At 45.0% G+C, this 20,425-nt stretch overlaps 1 protein-coding gene and 1 long non-coding RNA gene across 2 annotated transcripts in view; both read right to left on the bottom strand.

Moving 5' to 3' along the window:
* LOC309354459 overlaps positions 1–20,425 on the bottom strand; it is a 91,446-nt gene that overhangs the window by 8,074 nt on the left and 62,947 nt on the right. The window lies entirely within an intron of this gene.
* On the bottom strand, positions 5,932–18,684 carry TMEM98 (transmembrane protein 98). Its single transcript, XM_081884453.1, has 7 exons — positions 18,560–18,684; positions 13,822–14,029; positions 12,906–13,037; positions 11,840–11,873; positions 11,635–11,750; positions 8,952–9,011; positions 5,932–7,151 (listed from the first exon to the last, which is right to left on the bottom strand). The coding sequence occupies exons 2-7, from the start codon at positions 13,950–13,952 to the stop codon at positions 6,944–6,946; spliced, it is 681 nt and encodes a 226-aa protein (XP_081740579.1). The 5' UTR covers positions 13,953–14,029; positions 18,560–18,684; the 3' UTR covers positions 5,932–6,943.

Here is a 20,425-nt window from a genome sequence, read left to right as displayed (position 1 = left end):
ATGGTGACTTTGGGCTGATCTATTGCAAAAATCATGAGGATCCGTGTTTTTTAACCATGTTTTTGCGCCCCTGCGGCCCCACAAAACAGTGGATGCATGATTTTTTTGATGCTGTCTACAGAGTAAGACATGGTCTACAGTATCATGGTGGTTTTATTTGATTTGAATGAAAAAATCATATGGATTCATGAGGATCCGTCTAGATCCGCCTTTTCCCTTTTTCCCTGGAATTACACTCAAGTTCAGCAGCCACAGTCATAAATTAAAATTCTGGCCTCGTCGATCAACTAATTAATCCTTTCTCCCTTTGTTTCCATGCAAGGCTCGTTTTGTCTTTAAGCTGTGTGGTGGAAAGAAATCCAACAGGTGAGGCTTTATCACACCTGCTTGTCGTGCAATCACTAAAAAATACCTCATCCTTGCCCTTTGGATGGGAGCAGAGTATTCATATTGCTTTTATGTATGTATTTATGTATATTTTTTTACTGAATTTATATCCCATCCTTTACCAGGAGGTCTCAGGGAAGTTCACAGAAAAGATCAACATAAAAACCACAAAATATATAATCAAGATAAAAATAACAACCCAATAACATCCCCCTCCAAAGAAAAAAGAGACATATTTTAAAAAGGGCATTGGATGTCAATCAGATCAACCAAATACCTAGTTAAAAAGGAACATTTTTGCCTGGCGCCTGAAGGTGTATAATGAAGGCGCCAGGCGAACTTCCCTGGGGAGAGAATTCCACAGAAGGGGACCTTAGGACAGCTCTTGAGAATCTTTTTACACCATCAGGTCTTTGCAGTTGTTTAAACCAGCCACTTTAATGATTATTCGGAATCTTTTTAAACGGTGTTTTATTTGTAGCTGTACATTGCCCTGATATTTTATGATATGGGAGTACAGAAATGCTTTGGATTAAAAATAAATAAATCGATGCATTATGGCAGTCCCCAAACCTAGTCCCCAAACTAAGGCCTGCAGGCTGGATAAGGCCTGAAGTACTTGTTTATCCGGCCCGCAGCGACCGCCGCCCACTCTTTTTTTAAAAAAATAGATTTTTTATTAGATTTTCCACAATAACACAAACCACAAAGCAAAATGATACACGAAAACAGAAAAACAAAAACAAAACAACAGTTAATTCTTCACAGATTCAACCTTTTCAACATCTTGGTTGGCTTCCTCAAATCTCTCCCTTCTGAGTTTCCTTGTAATTAAAAGTAACAGCTTTCCAATATCATTATTAAACTAAAACAATTTCCAGTTATAGTCCATCTTATTCACTTTTCTTAACATTCTAAATCCCATTTATTTAATTATAACTTAGTTTAATCCTAGGCCTATTTGTTTCTTTCAAGTAATTTCTAATTTTTTATATTACAATATTTTTTCAAATAGTCCTTAAATTTCCTCCAATCCTCTTCTTTCTGGTCGCGGATTCTTCCAGTCAGGTCAGCTAGCTCCGAAAAGTCCATCATCTTCATCTGCCAATCTTCCACTGTTGGTAGTTCTTGTGTTTTCCAATTTTTAGCAAGTAACATTCGGCAAGCCGTTCGGCAATTTTCAGCAAGCCGTTGTGGCATACAAAAATAATTTAACATCTTTCTTGGGCACCGCCGCCCACTCTTACCGGCGCTGCGCTGCACTGCACTGCACGGCTGCCCAAATCTGGGTCAGGAGAGCACTGGAAATAGCTTGTGCACATGCGCAAGCGTTATTTGCGCATGCGTTATTTGCGCATGCACATGCGTTATTTCCGGTGCACATCTGGGTTGGAGGAGGCCCATGCACATGCACACAAGATATTTCTGGTGCTCCTCTGACCTGGAAGTGCGCCGGAAGTAGTGTGTGTGCACGCATATGGGCACACGCTCCCCCGCCCTCCGCACAATCGGCGCTGCAGACATCAGCCCGAGGTGCGGTACGTTTGCTGACCCCTGCGTTATGGGTTGTGTGTGCAAGGCTGAAGAAAGCGCTTGCCTAAGGGCAGTGGAAGACAGGAGTGCTTGGTGTGCTCTGGTCCATGGGATCACGAAGAGTCGGACACGACTAAACGACTAAACAACAAACCCAAACTCTCCGTTACCTTCAAATTTTCACCGCAGCTTCCAGCAGTGTGCTTGGAAGAAGCAGAATGAGATGCATTTAATTTGCATGCAACCGTAAGGGGTTTTTTTTAGCGGGGAAGTTCAGAAGGGGAAATACAGTACAGCAAATGCATTTACAATAAATTTTCATCAACAGATGTTATTTAACCGCAGAACTATGAGTTGTGTGACAGCTATAGAATTGTCATCACCCCCCACCATAATTTTGGGAATTTAACATGTACAGACAACATGTGCAGCCTCTCTAAGGCTTGATATATGATGATTTTGCTGGGCTTCAGCTACCATAGGCATGGATAATGTAATAATAATAAAAAAGAGGCATGATGGCAGTGATGACAACAGAACTGTAGTTGTTGGCACTGGTTGAAAACAGATGCAGCTTAAGACCCCATCTTATTTATTTATATTTATTTCATAAAAATTATATACACCACTTGATTGCAAAAAAACAAACCCTCAAAGTGGTTTACAAAAATGCATGGGATGTTTGAAGTATCATACCACTTTAACTGTCATGGCTTTCCCCATAAAATCCTGAGAACTATGAAGATGATGGACTTTTCGGAGCTAGCCGACCTGACCGGAAGAGTCCGTGACCAAAAGGAGAAGGAGCACCAGGAAGAATGCTGGTCCCTTATTTTCAAATCTGTAAGTTGACAGCTATGGACAGCTAAGAACTTCAAAAGATTCTTTACTTAAATATGCTAAGATAAGTTAATTAGAAATACTTGCAAAAAAATAATAATAGTTAGGCTAAGGATTTAAATATGTGAAGTTATAGAATATTGTGTTTAAAGCAAAGATGAAAAGAAATAAAGATGTTAGGAGGACTGAGTAAATTTTATGAGATTTTGTTTTGGAAAACCGTTACAATGATATATATTGAAATTCAGTCAAGGGCATTTGAGGAAGTCACGTAACAATGTTATTAAGATTGGATTAAGTACTTAATAATGATGTATGTTTGTTAGTTAGTTTAAAATTTAAAATTTGTTAGTTTAAAATAAAATAAAATCCTGAGAGCTTCTTTAAGGGTGCTGAGAGTTGTTAGGAGACCTCCTATTCCCTTTCACAGCTTCAATTTCCAGAGAAGAGGGATTGCTTGCTAAACCGTCCTGGAAATTTTAGCTCTGTAAACCATAGCTGTCAACTTACAGATTTGAAAATAAGGGACCAGCAGCCAAAATAAGGGATTTTAGTCAACCAGTTTAAAGGGAGCAGGTAATTTGGGAGAGCAGCGCCGGTTTTTAGCTCTTCGTTTCCAGAGGTTGCTACTCAAGACACCAGCTGATGAAACACTGCAATTACGGTAAATAACTACAAGCAGCAACCACTTTTCGTGCAAAACGAAGTCCAAGCTACGAAGATGCTGCTGCACTTCTGTATCTTTTCTCTCGTGCTCCATCTGCAGCTCTCAGTCCCATCAGGCAGGGCAGGAGGAAGGGGGGGAAATACTGCCTGAAGTAAACCCGCAGATCAGACCATCTATGCTAGTCTACCACTACAAATCTATGGGAGAAGCGCTTGCGGTCCTTCCTCCGCTTTCCCCCTCTATGGTTAGCCCTTGGAACACCTGCCCGTGCCTCCGCCACCGCCTCCTCTATCTGAACTGCTTTCTCTATGGTTGCCCTTGCTCTCCTCTCAAGGCTCCTCATTCCTGGCAGGGAGGGGCTCCCGGGGGCCGAGGCTGGTGAGAGGAGGCCGGAGGGGGGCGAGCCGGGCAGTCAAGCAACACAGTTGGAGCCTCCCTCCTCCCTGGCCGGCAGGGAGGGAGGGAGAGGAGTTGCTTCCTTTGAAACCCGGGAAATTTAAGGGACATCATCAATAAGGGACAGCAGCGGGACATGGCGCTGGGATAAGGGACTTTCCCACCAAATAAGGGACGGTTGACAGCTATGCTGTAAACGGAACAGGTGTCACCTAACAACTTTCAGCGCCCTTAAGAGACTACGTTTCGCAGGAGTCTTTGGGAGAAGCGATGACTCTTTAAAGTGGCGCGATACTGCTTTAAATGTCTGGGGCCGTTAATTCAACACAAGTTTCCAAGTAAACCACACTATGTTGTTACATCCAGGTGTCACATCCAGTACAATATATTATTTTGTTTCAGACACAGGTAAGAACAGTTTGGGACAAGAGGAATGTTCTGTAGAGAACCGTTGCAAATTTTATTGTAATAAAGTAGGTCTTAACAAATTACATAGCATTGTCAACATCTATAAATGGTGCTGACGTTTGGATAACCATTTTCCTGACTAAGCAGTGGTTCCAGATAGGTATTTATTGTTGGTGTCATTCATGCATGCAAGCTTTTCACAGCATCTGCCCCCCCCGTCATAAGCACCTAAATGCCTGTATCTCCCCCTTTAATCCAGGTTTATACTTTCCACAAAATACCCCATCATTTAAAAAGAAAAAGGAAAGGATGTCTAACACCTATTTGCAATAGGACTCCCATGTCTGGAAGCACTCTTAAATTTAGGTGATGGGAACTCCCGTATTTTATTTCAAGACAACGGTTTGAATGAATAGAATAAATAGGAGCGTCAAGTCAACAGATGAAAAATATTTGCACGGCCCAAGCTAGGAAGGAGTGTGGTTTTGAGAGAAATTGGATGAGACTAAACAACAAGCATTCAGCTGAAGGATCGGTTGACCGAGATTCACATCTTCCTTAAAAAGAACAAATAAATATCTCTGAACATGTGTAGAGTTCGCTGAGCCATAAACAGCCCACATACATCTAGATTTTAGTACTGGTATGGCCCTACCACTGGGTGGGTTACGATAATGAAGCAATGCTGCTGCAAAGTCCTAGCTTGAAGAGTAAACATGATGGGAATGTTGGGACTGCTGTGGGAAACAGAGGGGCAGTCATTTCACAGTGCGAAGCACCGGAATTACCTCACAGTGTAATATGAGCTGTACAGGAAGTACAGGAGCTGTTTTTGTAACAACACTGCTGGAGTATGGACAGAGCAGTCATGTTTTTTGTAACGCTGCTCTGACAGAAATAAAAGCATGTAAATACGTTTCTGTCTATCTCTTTCCCCTGCCGGGGGGGGGGGAGAAAGAGGGGGGGTGTTCTCACGTTTCAGAAGAATCGCTGATCGAGACCTTGCCTGCGCTTGCTGGGGAATGCAGCCAGGGAGGTCAACAGGGAATCAAGCCGGGTGCCTGGGATTGTTGCCAGTTTCTCCTGAGAAGGGCTTGAATTTCCCGACAATTTCCACCCCCTCTGTCACAAAAGGGAAGCAGATTGTTAATTATTTTATTTATTACAGTTGTATTTTTGCTGTGAAGGAGAAGGAAAGGTGTTGGTAGGGTTTTCTGCCTTATGTACTCCTGCACTTTGAATTTCGAGGGACGTGTTTAATACTCAAATATAGACGGCTAAATGTATTGGGCTGGTCCTGGTGGAGCGATATCTGCATCTGATAGCATGACATGGAATGAGTCTCTTCACCTCTCATTTTAGACTCGAGCATGAGCAAATTCGTTTTTAAAATTCATTTCCAGAGTGGGACATACACGGATTTGATGGGAGAAAGATGATCTGAAGAGCTGCCCTAAATATTTTATTCCCCCCCTCCTCAAATATATATTTTGAAAAGGGCCCTTTTATTTTTGAAGTAGTTTGCAAGGCATGGTGGCCAAATGGTTAGGCCTAGGGGCAGCACTGATCCTAAATATCAATAAACTTATGCAGATGCAATCCCAAAGGATAAAAATGCTGACAGGTTTATCCCAAAAGTATAAACATGTTCCTTCGCATAGGAGGAAAAACCTCTTGCATAAAGCCAATTTAGACAAAGGGGACATCCGACTGGCTATTTATTGCGAATTCATTCTGATTTGTACACAAAGATCCAGTGGTTATTACAAGCCAGTGGTTATTTTGCCACACTTTCCAGTGCAATTTGCTTTTCCTTCTTTTCTTATCAGACTTTTTTTCAGTACGGAAAGTGGAAGACAATCGCACAGGACTTCAAGTGATGTCATATAACCTCTGCGCAAATTGTAAGTGAACAAATCAAGATTTCTGCATTGCAGGGGGCTGGACTAGATGACATGGGGTCCCTTTCAACTCTATAATTCTATGAGGAATGCTCAATAAAAACAACCCATGTGTAAGTGCCATAAGCTGTATTAGGGCGGAATCTGCTTACATTTTAAATGTTAAAAAAAACACTACACAATTTAAACTTAAACATCGGTTCTGTGACCAGAAATGTACTGGAAGAAGAAGCGTTACATTCCAGCTCTCTGTAGTCCTCAGTTTGGATTGTAGGAGGCTCAGAGTATAGAAATAAAACTTTAGGCCTTAGAATCCAACGACATTTCTACATTCCCAGAAACTGATGGAGCTTTAAAAGGCAGCTTGTGATAATAATGGTCTCGGAAAGTAACGCAAAGCCAGAAATCCTACTCGTTACGCCCTCAAACCCCAAACATATCTAAAGTAGCTCTTTGCAATCTGTATGGTTTGCAGTTTTTGACACAGCACCCCTTTATGTGGCTTTATTTGTACTTCAACAATAGATGACGTTTTTCTTCTCGCTGGGGGGAAAAAACCAACAGCATCCCCTGGCATCAAAACCACCTCAGTGTCACCAATTCCACACATGGGAGAGAATTAGAACAAGACATCAAGGGAGCGGAGATTCAGTCCTGTATCTCTTGGGGTGCTAACCGTGCAGCAAAACTACACTACGCAGCGGGCGGCACAAGCTTCGCGTTCACGACCGCAGCGCTAAGTGAGGGGAAAGAGAGGAGGAAACGTTGGGGGGCAGTTCATCTGAGGAGCTCTGGGTTTCAGATTCCTCCCTCAGATTGTCGACTGCTCCTGCAGGAAAGCATCGCCGCTGGGCCCAGAGCGCTCCGGTTCAGAGGCAAGGGCTGCCTCGCGCAACACAGCCATGTGCTCCTCTGCCGCAGACAGCGATTGGTCGATCCAGTCCATGCGGCTGGGAGAGTGGCAGGCGTTGCGGGTGATCAAGACCAGGTGGCTGACGGAAAGGAGCAGCGCTGTTGTCCTTCAAAAGGATGGAGACTGGTCAGAATAAGGATGGAGCTGAACCCATCCCGCCAAATGCCCCCATTCCCCTGCCCCCGGCACAGAAAAGAAATTACTATTTGTTGTTTGTTAACGGGATTAAAAATAATTCAATACAGCAATTCTCAATACTCTGAGAAGATTAGCAAAAATGTACAGTGATACCTCGGGTTACAGACGCTTCAGCTTACAGACGCTTCAGGTTACAGACTCTGCTAACCCAGAAATAGTACCTCGGGTTAAGAACTTTGCTTCAGGATGAGAACAGAAATTGTGAGGCGGCAGTGGGAGGCCCCATTAGCTAAAGTGGTGCTTCAGGTTAAGAACAGTTTCAGGTTAAGAACGGACCTCCGGAACGAATTAAGTACTTAACCCGAGGTACCATTGTACAGGACAAGTTCAAATGTTTGTTGGAAATTTAAGGAAAAGGAAGGCACCTTTCATTATATGTGGTGGAACTGTAAAGTAATAAGGGAATTCTAGGAAGTGATATACAATGAATTGAAAAAAATGTTTAAAATAACTTTTGTTAAAAAACCAGAAGCCTTTTTGTTAGGAATCATAGGTGCAGAGATACCAAAGGAACTGAAAATATTGTTTATGTATGCTACAACAGCTGCAAGAATGCTTCTTGCCCAGAGTTAGAAAGATGGTAAGATACCTACCAGAGTAGACTGGCAGATGAAATTATTGGACTACGCAGAGATTGCAAGATTAACCGGGAAAATCAGAAACCAGGAGGATCAAAACTTCAGTAAAGAATGGGACAAATTTACATTATATTTGAAAGGCCACTGTAAACAATTGAACTCTTTGGCAGGTTTTAAGTTAACTCTTGCAATGTTGCACAGATTTTGGACACAGTGGAGGACTGTCAATTAGATGGACTTACAATATGCAGTTTAAAAAGTTACTACTTAAAGAACCCACAGAGGGGAAGTCTTGAGATTGGGAAGAATCTTGTGTAATTTCTATTATTTGTGATTATGAGTGTAAATGAAGTTGTAAAATCAAATTTTAACAAATTATTTTTTTAAAAAAATACAGTATAAATTCCAAAGCGATATACGACGTAAATCCGAAACAATCAATTCATAAAACGCTATAACACTATCATAATGATAAACACTATAATGGAAAACACTCACCATAATGATAAAACAAAACAATAAAATAAAGGCAAAGCCCATGGAACGAACTTTTGGTATGAATGTGGCTCAAGAAGGCAATTAGAGAATAGCCTTTATCAAAGGTGTCATGGACTTTGAAGAAGCACAAATTCAGGACAAAAGGGAGAAACGAGCTACCTCACCATCATCAACTCCCACCCAAAAACCTATGTCAAGGGCTCCAATATGTCCCGGACATTTTCTGAACATCTCTGGGTTTCGTCCTTCAAAAATGGCACCCAGGCAGAATTTCTGAAAAGCACTCAAAATGTCTGGCATCATTGGGAAGTGTTGGGGTTTTATTTTTGCACTTTTCCTTAAAAAATAGCTAAAAAACACAAAAAAGCAAAAAAAAAAAACCCCTGAAACACCTCAACAACTTCTGTGTCCAGATTTTCACTTACGATAACCCTACCTATGTCCCCACTGTGGAAGGATGTGTGGATCCAGAATTGGCCTCTACAGTCACTTTCAGATTCATTGTTAAGACCGTTTTCATGGAAGGCAATCTTACTTGGCCACGATCGATCGCCAAAGAGGATGTATGACCATGTTGCACAATTCCTGTTATCCTCCACTGACAGCTCGCCTATCCAACATTGCCTACTCACCTGGCATCCAGGAGTTTGGGATCCAGTGGTGGGTACATGGATCGGACCACATCATCGACCCTGGGAGAAAAAATAAACCCAATAGCCTATGAGGAAGAGATGGCTCTTTCAAGGCCCTTTGTAACACAAGTGGTGTGTATTGGATTAATAAGAGCTACAGGCACTTATATCTGAAGGAGCGTCTCCACCCCCATTGTTCTACCCGGAAACTGAGGTCCAGCACTAAGGGCCTTCTGGCGGTTCCCTCACTGAGAAGCCAAGTTACAGGGAACCAGGCAGAGGGCCTTCTCGGTGGTGGCGCCCTCCCTGTGGAACGCCCTCCCACCAGATGTCAAAGAGAACAGCAACAACCAGATTTTTAGAAGACATCTGAAGGCAGCCCTGTTTAGGGAAGCTTTTAATGTGTGATGTATTACAGTATTTTAATATTTTTTGGGGAAGCCGTCCAGAGTGGCTGGGGAAGCCCAGCCAGATGGGCGGGGTATAAATAATAAATTACTACTACTACTACTACTACTACTACTACTACTACTACTACAGGCACATTAAGAAATAGAGGAGTGTGAGAATAAACAATATGCCCTAGCCCAATACAACTCAGGTTGATGGTGAAGGAGTGGGCTGAAATAAAGGAGAATCTGCAGACTGATGTTACTGCTACTACTATTAATTTTTGTGGGAATGTTCAGGGATGCAGGAGAGGATATATTATTTGATTATAGCCTTTCCAACTTGTGTTAACAAGTTCACAATTTAGCAGAGTAACATTCCCCTTTTTAAACTCACAGCAGATGTGTTTGCTCAGGCTCACTAAAGCCTCTATAATAACTGTTCTGGTATTTCCCCCTTATTCCCTCATAAAAGATAAGACACAAAACAGTCTTCTATAAAAGTATAAAAAGAGTTTACTCACATTTTGTTCACAATTGGATCCCAGAAGGCAGACTTAGCTTAGAAAAGTAACATACACCTGGAAACTAAAGAGACAGTCCCTTTGTCCTCTCTTGGCTGGAGGCCAAGAGAGCATCGTTGGCTAAGCAGATGTTGTTTCTTCGATGCATGTAGTCAGAGAGAGAGGTGGCTGCCCTGCCCTGTGCTTTTGTCATTACCTGCACAGGTGAGGCCACACCCACCTCTAGTCACATGCAGAGGAAGTCTGTCCCAACCCAGAAGGAAACAGGAAGTTTACCTGCTGGCTGGACAAACATTCCTCCCCATGTGTAAACATGTCCACTCTAGGAATGTTGTACTTCACTGCTCTTGTGTTTCACATCCCACAATTTTATTATTCATATGCTGCCCCTCTGAGTGGGTTGCCCCAGCTGTTCTTGGGGGCTTCAAGCAAAATATAAAAACACCATCAAACATAAAAGCACTTCCGCAGTAGGTGTTCACTGAAATGGCCAGTTTGTTCACACACTTTTCATGCGGCGGCTAACCACAACAGCAACAACAATTTATTTATTTATACCCCGCCCATCTGGCTGGGTTTCCCCAGCCACTCTGGGCAGCTCCCAAAAATGTCAAACTGTGGGTCTCTTATGTTTCATCCCTCATGCTTTTCGCACTGCAGAAAACTGGAATTATTTTTCTCCCAGCCCTGGATGGAAAACCATTAGCTAGACCAGAGGTGGCGAACCAGTCATTGCACTCCTATTCCCACCTGCCCCAGCCAGCATGGCCAATGGTCAGGGATGAGTAGAGTTGTAGTCCAGGGGTGATTGAGAGTCCTGAATGGGGCAATTGTGCCCCTGAAGGACCAGGTGCACAGCCTGGGAGTCATTTTGGACTCTCAGCTGTCCATGGGGTCGCAGGTCAATTCTGTGTCCGGGGCAGCTGTTTAACAGCTCCATCTGGTACGCAGGCTGAGACCCTACCTGCCTGGGCACTGTCTCGCCAGAGTGGTGAATGCTCTAGTTATCTCTTGCTTGGACTACTGCAATATGCTCTGTGGGGCTATCTTTGTAGGTGACCCACAAACTGCAACTAATCCAGAATGTTGCAGCTAGACTGGTGACTGGGAGCGGCCACCGAGACATTATAACACCTGTCTTTAAAGACCTACATTGGCTCCCAGTACATTTCCGAGCACAATTCAAAGTGTTGGTGCTGACCTTTAAAGCCCTAAACGGCCTCGGTCCAGTACACCTGAAGGAGAGTCTCCACCCCCATTGCTCAGCCCGGACACTGAGGTCCAGCTCTGAGGGCCTTCTGGCAGTTCCCTCCCTGCGAGAAGTGAGGCTGCAGGCAACCAGGCAGAGGGCCTTCTTTGTAGTGGCACCCACCCTGTGGAACGCCATCCCATCAGATGTCAACTATCTGATTTTTAGAAGACATCTGAAGGCAGCCCTGTTTAGGGACATGTTCAATGTTTGATATTTTATCATGTTTTTAATATTCTGTTGGGAGCCGCTCAGAGTGGCTAGGGAAACCCAGCCAGATAGGGGTATAAATGCTGAAAATCGCATCTGCACAAGCACCAAAAATCACATCTGCGCAGACGCGATCCAGCCCATGGAGCAATCTCCGCCGGAGTGAACCGGCCCAGGCGAGGTAAACCTTGCCGACCCCTGCTCTGCACGCTTGTTGTTGTCATGTGACAACACCTGGAGGGATGCAAAACTTCCCTTGGCCTGCTCTACTGCTTCCCGCCAGTTTGGCATCGCCCCCTGGCAACTCTCACCTGGGGCTGATCCGCTTGGCAACCATAATGATGTCACTGAGGCTTGCCGGAGGCTTCATTTGGGCCCCCGAACCCATCGTCATGGCAACAAGCTTCTCGGTGAGGGTGTGGCAGATCTGTCCAAAGAGGGATGGTGTGAGTCAGTTGCTGCCACTCATAGCATCCTCACATTGCAGTCCCCCTCCCACCAAAAAAAGAGATTTACCTTCAGGATAGCAATGCAATGGGAGACCAAGCCCCTGAAAGGAGGAGGAAAGAGGAAAAAAACACAGCAGTGAGTTAGAGAAGCAATGAGGCATTTTAGCAGACACCACTGAAAGAGTCACCCAAGCTTCTGTAGTCAACGCAGAACACGGAAAAATCACAGGACTGATTGCACACGTGATTATTGGTTAGGGAGCTACATTGCAAAATTGGGAAAACTGCAAATTTTGAAAAATCTCATTGGTTCCCTGCTCCTAATGGCAAGGGGTATTTCTCAAAGTTCACCATTCATCTTCCTCCCATCAAAGTCAGCTATTCCCCCCCCCCATGAAAAATTATAGAGCATTTTCCATGGGAAAAGTCCGGCTTGCCAGCTGCTCTGAGTTTCACACCCCGGTGCTAAACACTCAGATAGACTATAATCCCTGGTGTTGTATTAATTAATTACACCGGCAAACGAATGCCAGTGTACTGGAAGAAGCAAAGATCGCCAGTGTCGAAGCAATGATTCTTCAACATCAGCTTCATTGGCCTGGTCATGTTGTGCTGATTATCGTCTTCCAAAGCAACGACTCTATTCCGAACTTAAAAATGGAAAGCGTAATGCTGGTGGTCTACAAAAGAGGTCTAAAGACTCTCTCAAGGCAAATCTTTAAAAATGTAGTATGAACACTGACAACTGGGAAACACTGGCCTGCGAACACTCCAATTGGAGAACAGCCTTTACCAAAGGTGTCACGAACTTTGAAGATGCTCAAACTCAGGATGAAAGGGAGAAACGTGCTAAGAGGAAGGCATGTTTGGCAAACCCTCACCGTGATCAACTCCCGCCCGGAAACCTATGTCCCCACTGTGGAAAGACGTGTGGATCCAGAATTGGCCTTCACAGTCACTTACAGACTCACTGTTAAGACCGTGTTCATGGAAGACAATTTTGTTCAGCTACAAGTGATCACCAAAGAAGACGTCTGAAGTGGTTCCTAATACCTGTCACAATTCTGGGTGAATAAAAAAAAATCCCGTTCCCTGTTTTATGCTGCCTGGGGAGGCTTCGCTGCAAAACTTACGAAGCATCTTCAATCCAGTCTGCATTCTCCAGGATGGCCTCAATATGTGGGTTTGTTAGAACCACGTCATCCAGTTCTAGTTCTGAAGGTTCAGACTGGGTTTCCATGGTGCCACTGAAGTCAACGATGGGCCTGAGGGGAAAGTTCAAAGGTGAACTGGGATCAGCATTTTCTTTCCTTCTTTAATAATTTTTATTAAATTTTCAGTTTTACAATTTCAAATACTCATTTCACATCCTTCAGATATCAGTGACTTCCCTTCTTCTCTTTCCATGGTTCATTTTACACATCTTAAATATTTTACAAAAACAATACCAATCGGTTTTCCATTAGTGCATCCATCAAAACTTATTTACACTGCTGAATTTTATCTTAATGGTGCCCGCGTTTTCAGCTGTACACAATTATTTTCCATATATTCAATATTTTTTCCCCATCCCGACACTCAATTTTGAGAGCACAGAGTTCTTCTGCACCACCAGTGCAAAGTCTCGTGAACTGGAGACGGACGAGGAGGGGAACGTTACGTCGCATCCTCACCGTTTCTGTTAAGTTGTGGGTGAACATATCAGACGACACAGCGATTCTTCAAACAGCTCTTCTTTATTCAGAGGCCAGAACAGAACTGAACTGAAGAGCTCAGACAGCCTGCTTATATAGAGCTCCAGAACAGCATAACTGTTGCAACTTTCTAAAACTATCCAATCACTGAACGTCACTTTTGATCCTTCATTTGCATACAAACTATCCAATCACTGAACGTCACTTTCGATCCTTCATTTGCATACAAACTATCCAATCACCGAACGTCACTTTCAATCCTTCATTTGCATAACTATCTACAGTATCCCCCTGCTGGCCCAGGGTGAGAACTTCAGTACATAACAGTTTCTTTTTCAAAAATTTGCACGCTCACCTGGTATCATAATGGTTCGAGAAGTCCTTGGGCCGGCAGTAACGTTGCCTGCACACCACAACCAGAGCCACAAAAGAAGCCAGGAAGATGGTCGCCAGCACCCCAATGGCCACAATCACAACTGTCTCCATTGCTGGCTCCTTGTACCCTCAGGGAAGAGGACACTTAGGACATAGGACACTTTAGGACACTTCAGGAGCGCTTCCACCTAGAATGAAAGGGAGCAAAAATGAGGGGATGAGCTGGACTGTCTCAAGCGGTATCTACTCATCTTCCACTGAGTCCTTGTGATGTGAGATATTTTTTACAAAGCAAGAATCTGTGCTTGGGTTCTCTTGAAATGTTAAGGCATGACTAATCCATATTCAGTGTTCCTGAGTTTGTGTACCTGCTTAATGTTTGTTAAGTGCCTTGCAAGACCAGGTGAAAATTCCACCGTGTTCAGCATCCTTTTCAGGAATCCCTGCAGAACAGGCACTTGGTGGTTCACCAGAAATTGGCCAATTGATGGATTACAGAAATTGGCGGATTGCAGTCTACTTTCCTCCACTGCACTGTTGCCTAACACCAATTGTTGCTCACTCCAGGTGTTTGGTGTGTGTGTGTTTGTGTGTAAGACGCCTAGGCAACAGACATGGTTTTGCTCCAGTTTCAATAGAATGGTGTACAAGTTCATCACATGCAATGGAACGCCAAAGAAAATACCATTTAATCTCTCCGGAAAGGAAGATATCGGAGCACCACAAATCATTTTCACATGCCTGTGTATGTAAAATAGTAGATCTAGTTGAAAGGCAGCACATGGGGATCTGCATTGATCCTCAGGGAACCCCGATTCTTATTTTTGTAACATTATAAGACAAGGGTTAAGGGTGCCCATCTTGCAAAGCTCTCGTTCCCAGCACCCTGAACAAAGTTCCCAGGATTCTTTGGGGAAAGCCATGTTTTAAAAAAGGTAAAGGTAAAGGACCCCTGGACAGTTAAGTCCAGTCAAAGGCGACTATGGGGTTGTGGCGCTCATCTTGCTTTCAGGCCGAGGGAGCCGGCGTTTGTCCACAGACAGCTTTCCGGGTCATGTGGCCAGAAGGACTAAACCACTTCTGGCACAATGGGACACCATGACAGAAACCAGAGTGCACGGAAACACCGTTTACCTTCCCGCCACAGCGGTACCTATTTATCTACTTGTGCTGGCGTGCTTTCCAACTGCTAGGCTGGCAGGAGCTGGGACAGAGCAAAGGGAGCTTAACCCCATCACGGGGATTCAAACTGCCGAACTTCTGATCAGCAAGCCCAAGAGGCTTAGTGGTTTAGACCACAGCGCCACCCGCGTCCCGATGGGGAAAGCCATGACAGTTAAAGCAACATGAGAATGCTTTCAATGTACGCTGAGGAGGGGACCTAAACTGCTGTTCTAGTTGGCTTCTGTACATGGAACAAGCTGGAGCGACCCACAATCTTGTCCTTCATCTCAGGCAGCAAAATTTCTTGGGTGCGCTGTGTGTCTGCTCATTTTTTAAAAAAATTACCCCCTTTACAGTGGTACCTCAAGTTAAGTACTTAATTCGTTCCGGAGGTCCGTTCTTAACCTGAAACGGTTCTTAACCTGAAGCACCACTTTAGCTAATGGGGCTTCCTGCTGCTGCCGCACCACCGGAGCACGATTTCTGTTCTCATCCTGAAGCAAAGTTCTTAACCTGAAGCACTATTTCTGGGTTCGTGGAGTCTGTAACCTGAAGCGTATGTAACCTGAGGTGCCACTGTATTTTTATTTCGATGGCAATTAGGCAGGCATGTTGATGGATTCTGAAACTGTCCGCCGGATTACACAAATCTGCTGAAATTCACCCAACTATTAAAAGGTGCAAGGCCCATCCCCCCTCTTTTTCACCTGGCCACCTGTGGGCCGATGCCTTGTGCGAACCCAAAGGACAACCCCAAACAATGACGCTAAAGGGCTGATCTGGAAGAGGCGGTTGTGGCCAACAGCCCCTCCCTTGGCTAATACACACAGTGATGCACCTTCTGGAACAGGACCAGGTGAGTGTCCTCATGCAAATTGAGCCAACCCACCTGGGAAACCCACCTGGCCTCCGCAGGATCACAGCCGCCGCTGTTGCCGGGAGGAACTTCCGTGCGAGGAAAGCAATGGAGCAAACACCAGCGGCGCTGCTGACCTTTGCCCCCCGTCTTCCCAGCTCAAAGCAAACAGTGCAAGGAAGGGGGAGAGAGTTTCCTTGGAAGCACTGCTGGGCTCACTAGGCCTGCCCAGTCGTCATCTGGAAGCAAACGGGGATGGGTGTGTTTTGAGTACCCAAACAAGCTGTGGGAAAATCTAGCCCCATTGTCGGGGAAAGTGAGGCGGCTGCCTCCAACATCAAGTGCCGGGAGGTGGGAGAAGCTGCAAGCCCAGACCCTCCAAGTGCCCCAATTTTCCAGGGACAGTTACGGATTGACAGAAGCTTTCAGATTTGATCCTGGAATGTCCCGCTTTTCCTTGGGACGTCCCTATTTTCATCGGAGAAATGTTGGAGGGCATGCAATTCCCATCCAGTGGTACCTCGGGTTTCATACGCTTCAGGTTGCAGATGCTTCAGGTTACAGACTCCGCTAACCCAGAAATATTACCTCAGGTTAAGAACTTTGCTTCAGGATGAGAACAGAAATCGTGCTCCGGCGGTGCAGCAGCAGCAAGAGGCCCCCATTAACTAAAGTGGTGCTTCAGGTTAAGAACAGTTTCAGGTTAAGAATGGACCTCCGGAATGAATTAAGTATTTAACCTGAGGTAGCACTATATATTTAAAGCACACACACCCCGCGCACAAAGAATCCTGGAAACTGCCGTTTACGCCTCGCAGAGCTACAATTCCCAGCACCCTCAACGTACTACAGTTCCCAGGATTCTTGGAGGGAAACCACATGGTTTAAATGCATGGTGTGCGCTCAGTCTGTGCCGAAGAAAGATTCAGCCGCCGCCAGTCTGGTCGGCTTCTGTACACGGAAGCAAGGAGAGGCCCAGTCTTTTATTTACCAGCGGTAACAAAACGTCTTGGCTGGCTTTGGGGCTTTGAGGATTATGGGCACTGTTTGCAGGTACAGTAAGGCCCACAACTTACGATCTGGAGATCACACCTAAAGCCAAAACCGCCTATAGTTATTGGGTTCAATGGTGGGTGGAATTGCCAAAGTCTTTTTCCTGGATGCCCAACCCGTTTTTATTTATTTATTGGCCAAGTTCATAAAGCTGAATGTGCACAAGTTAGGTAAAGGTAAAGGGGCCCCTAACCATTAGGTCCAGTCGTGACCGACTCTGGGGTTGCAGTGCTCATCTCGCTTTATTGGCCGAGGGAGCCGCTGTTTGTCCGCTGACAGCTTCCGGGTCATGTGGCCAACATGACTAAGCTGCTTCTGGCGAACCAGAGCAGCGAACGGAAACGCCGTTTACCTTCCCGCTGGAACGGTACCTATTTATCTACTTGCACTTTGTGCTTTCGAACTGCTAGGTTGGCAGGAGCAGGGACCGAGCAACGGGAGCTCACCCTGTCGCAGGGTGCACAAGTTACACGTGTGTTAAGTTATGGGCCTACTTTACAGTGCAAGAGGCCAGGATGTAACCTAATGTGTAGGGTATTTTGATTGACCTTCTGTCTCTAGTCTAGAGCTTAACAGATTCTTAAAACACGCACTAAGAAAAGTCATATATTTCAGCCTATAGATAAATGGCACAAATCAGAACAAAATACACTTAAAATTCCATGTTTTCCTTCATTTATTCTGATTATAACAGAAAGGTGATTCGTTTGACCACTGGAAATTCTAAGCACCTCCACGTCGTCTGTCTCTGTGGCGTTAACGAAGAGCTAGAAATTTACTTTATTTCCCAACATGTAAAAAGGGGAGGTTCTCTGCCTGTGCAGCTTGTGACGGATAAATCTTTTTCTCTTCCCTCTTTCTCTTTGCTTTCAAAATGGCCCTTTTGCTTATCTTTGTTTGTGGGTGCAGTTCCACCCACAAGAAATCCAGGGTAGTACAGATAATAATAATCATGCCAATAATTTTATTATTTATACCCCGCCCATCTGACTGGTTTGCCCCAGCCACTCTGGGCGACTTCCAACACATATAAAAAGCACAAAAAACATTCAACATTTAATAACCTCCCTATACAGGGCTGCCTTCAGATGTTGTTGAAAGGTTGTCTAGCTACTTATCTCCCTGAATTCGCAATAATTTTATTATGATGAACTCTTTTTAACTACCACCTTTTCCAAAGAGTTTAAGGGGGGAAGAGAAGGAAGGAAGGAAGGAAGGAAGGAAGGAAGGAAGGAAGGAAGGAAGGAAGGAAGGAAGGAAGGAGTAGAGAGATCCACAGCTGCTGTTGCTGCTGTTACCTTTTCCTCCTCCTCACTCAGGAATTTTGCCTTAGCAAAAAAAGAAAAAAGTCCTTCGCAGCAAACAGTGGCCCCTTCAGAACCGCCTGTGGAATGTCTGGTTTTCTTTCTTTCTGCTGTTCTTTTAAAGAGGATTAATCACTAAACTCTGGCTGTTTCTCTTCCCCCGCAGTAAAAACAGCCACCGCTTTTGAAGCAAGACCTCAACCAAAAAAAAGCGCAACAGGCAAAAATAATAATTGCACCCTATAGAGCATGGGATAACTGCCCCCCACTCACCCAGCGAACCAAACACGCCTTAAACCAGCAAGAGAGTGTGCAGAAACATTTCTTCTCTTTTCATTTACCTGCGGGAAGACTCAGGTAAAGTGTCCGCCTTGCCAAAAGTCCACCAAGCGAAGACGGGCCTCTGGTCCCGGCCGCGCCAACCCTCTCTTCGACTCCTGGTGAACCAGGTCCTCCTGCCTGCATTCCTTAGCAGGATAATACTGAACAGATGCCAAATGGACAGAGGAGAGATTAGAAAGTGGGCTGGCCAAGCTAAGGAGATGGAGGTGGGATTTGGGGGTGGGGGCAAGCTCAGCAGGGATGCTGAGCTCACCCTTCCCTGTGGGAGAAAGTGCCCGAATGTAGTTGTCATGGACAAAACCACATCACTTTCTCCCTTTTTTTGAAACACAATAGGGATACATTTAAATTTGCAATTCGGTATAACAGGGGCAGTACAGTGGTACCTCGGGTTACAGACGCTTCAGGTTACAGACGCTTCAGGTTACAGATTCTGCTAACCCAGAAATAGTACCTCAGGTTAAGAACTTTGCTTCAGGATGAGAACAGAAATCGCACACTGGCGGTGCGATGGCAGCAGGAGGCCCTATTAGCTAAAATGGTACCTCAGGTTAAGAACAGTTTCAGGTTAAGAGCGGACCTCCAGAATGAATTAAGTTCTTAACCCGAGGTACCACTGTACATTCTTCTTCTCTCTTTGGCGATCCCTCGTAGCCGAGTAAGATTGTCTTCCATAAACACGGTTTTAACAACGAGTCCGTAAGTGACTGTGGAGGCCAATTCTGGATCCACACGTCCTTCCACAGTGGGGACATTGGTATCCGGGCGGGAGTTGATCACAGTATGGATTTGCCAAGTATGCCTTCCTCTTAGCACGCTTCTCCCTTGTGTCCTGAGTTCGAGTGTCTTCAAAGCTCATGACACCTTTGGTAAAGGCTGTTCTCCAACTGGAGCACTCATAGGCCAGTGTTTCCCAGTTGTCAGTGTTTACACTACATTTTTTTAGATTTGCCTTGAGACAGCAGCAATTAAAATATATAAATTAGATATTAACACACCAAAATACAACCTGAAGTGGTCATTTAAAACCTTAATCATGATGATATCACAGTCATTTAAAACCTTAATCATAATGATTGCCTAAGTTTTATGGCAATCACACAAAATTTGGCCACCTTTAACGTGATCTCTGGATCTTTGTCCTCTACCAGAGATTTTAAACCATGGAGTTCGGACCCATCTGAAGATTTTTGCATAGCAGGGGTGATAAATGCCGAGCATACGTCCCCGTAGAAACAACGTCGTAACAAGGCATGAGAGACAGTTTCTACCTCCATGAAGCCGCAGGGAGAGACTCTTTCTGTGTATGGTTTACCCTAGAATTTGCCCTGCAATAAGGCAGATGGCAGCACGTTGAATCTAGCGAGGGTGAACGACCGTCTGCATTTAGGTATTTGTAATTTTGACAAATACCATATTTTTTTTCGCTCTATAGGACGCACCGGACCATATGACACACCTTATTTTAGAGGGGGAGAACAAGAGAATAAAATTCTCCCCCTCTCTGCCCAGCGCCCCTTAAGCGAAGCAGCAGGAGAAACGGAGCCCCTTCCATTTCTCCTCCTGCTTGACTGAAGGGACGCTGCGCAGCTCTCCCTCTCTGCTGAAGCCAGGAGAGTCTTGTTCTCCCGGCTTCAGCAAAAGGAACCCAAAGCCTGCGGAGCGCAGTGGGACCTCCCGCTGCACTCCGGAGGCTTCAGACAGCTATCCCTGAAGCCTGGAGAGCGAGAGGGGTCGGTGCGCACTAACCCCTCTCGCTCTCCAGGCTTCAGCGAAAGCAACGCGTAGCCTCTGGAGCGCGGAGGGAGCGCTCCCTCTGCGCTTCGGAGGCTTCGTGTTGCTATCGCTGAAGCCAAGGAGCCTGC

Source organism: Podarcis melisellensis (assembly GCF_964234715.1).
Source record: "Podarcis melisellensis genome assembly, chromosome: 13".
Taxonomy (NCBI): domain Eukaryota; kingdom Metazoa; phylum Chordata; class Lepidosauria; order Squamata; family Lacertidae; genus Podarcis; species Podarcis melisellensis.
The sequence above is the reverse complement of the archived record's forward strand: the minus strand, read 5'-3'. Positions and strand labels throughout refer to the sequence as shown.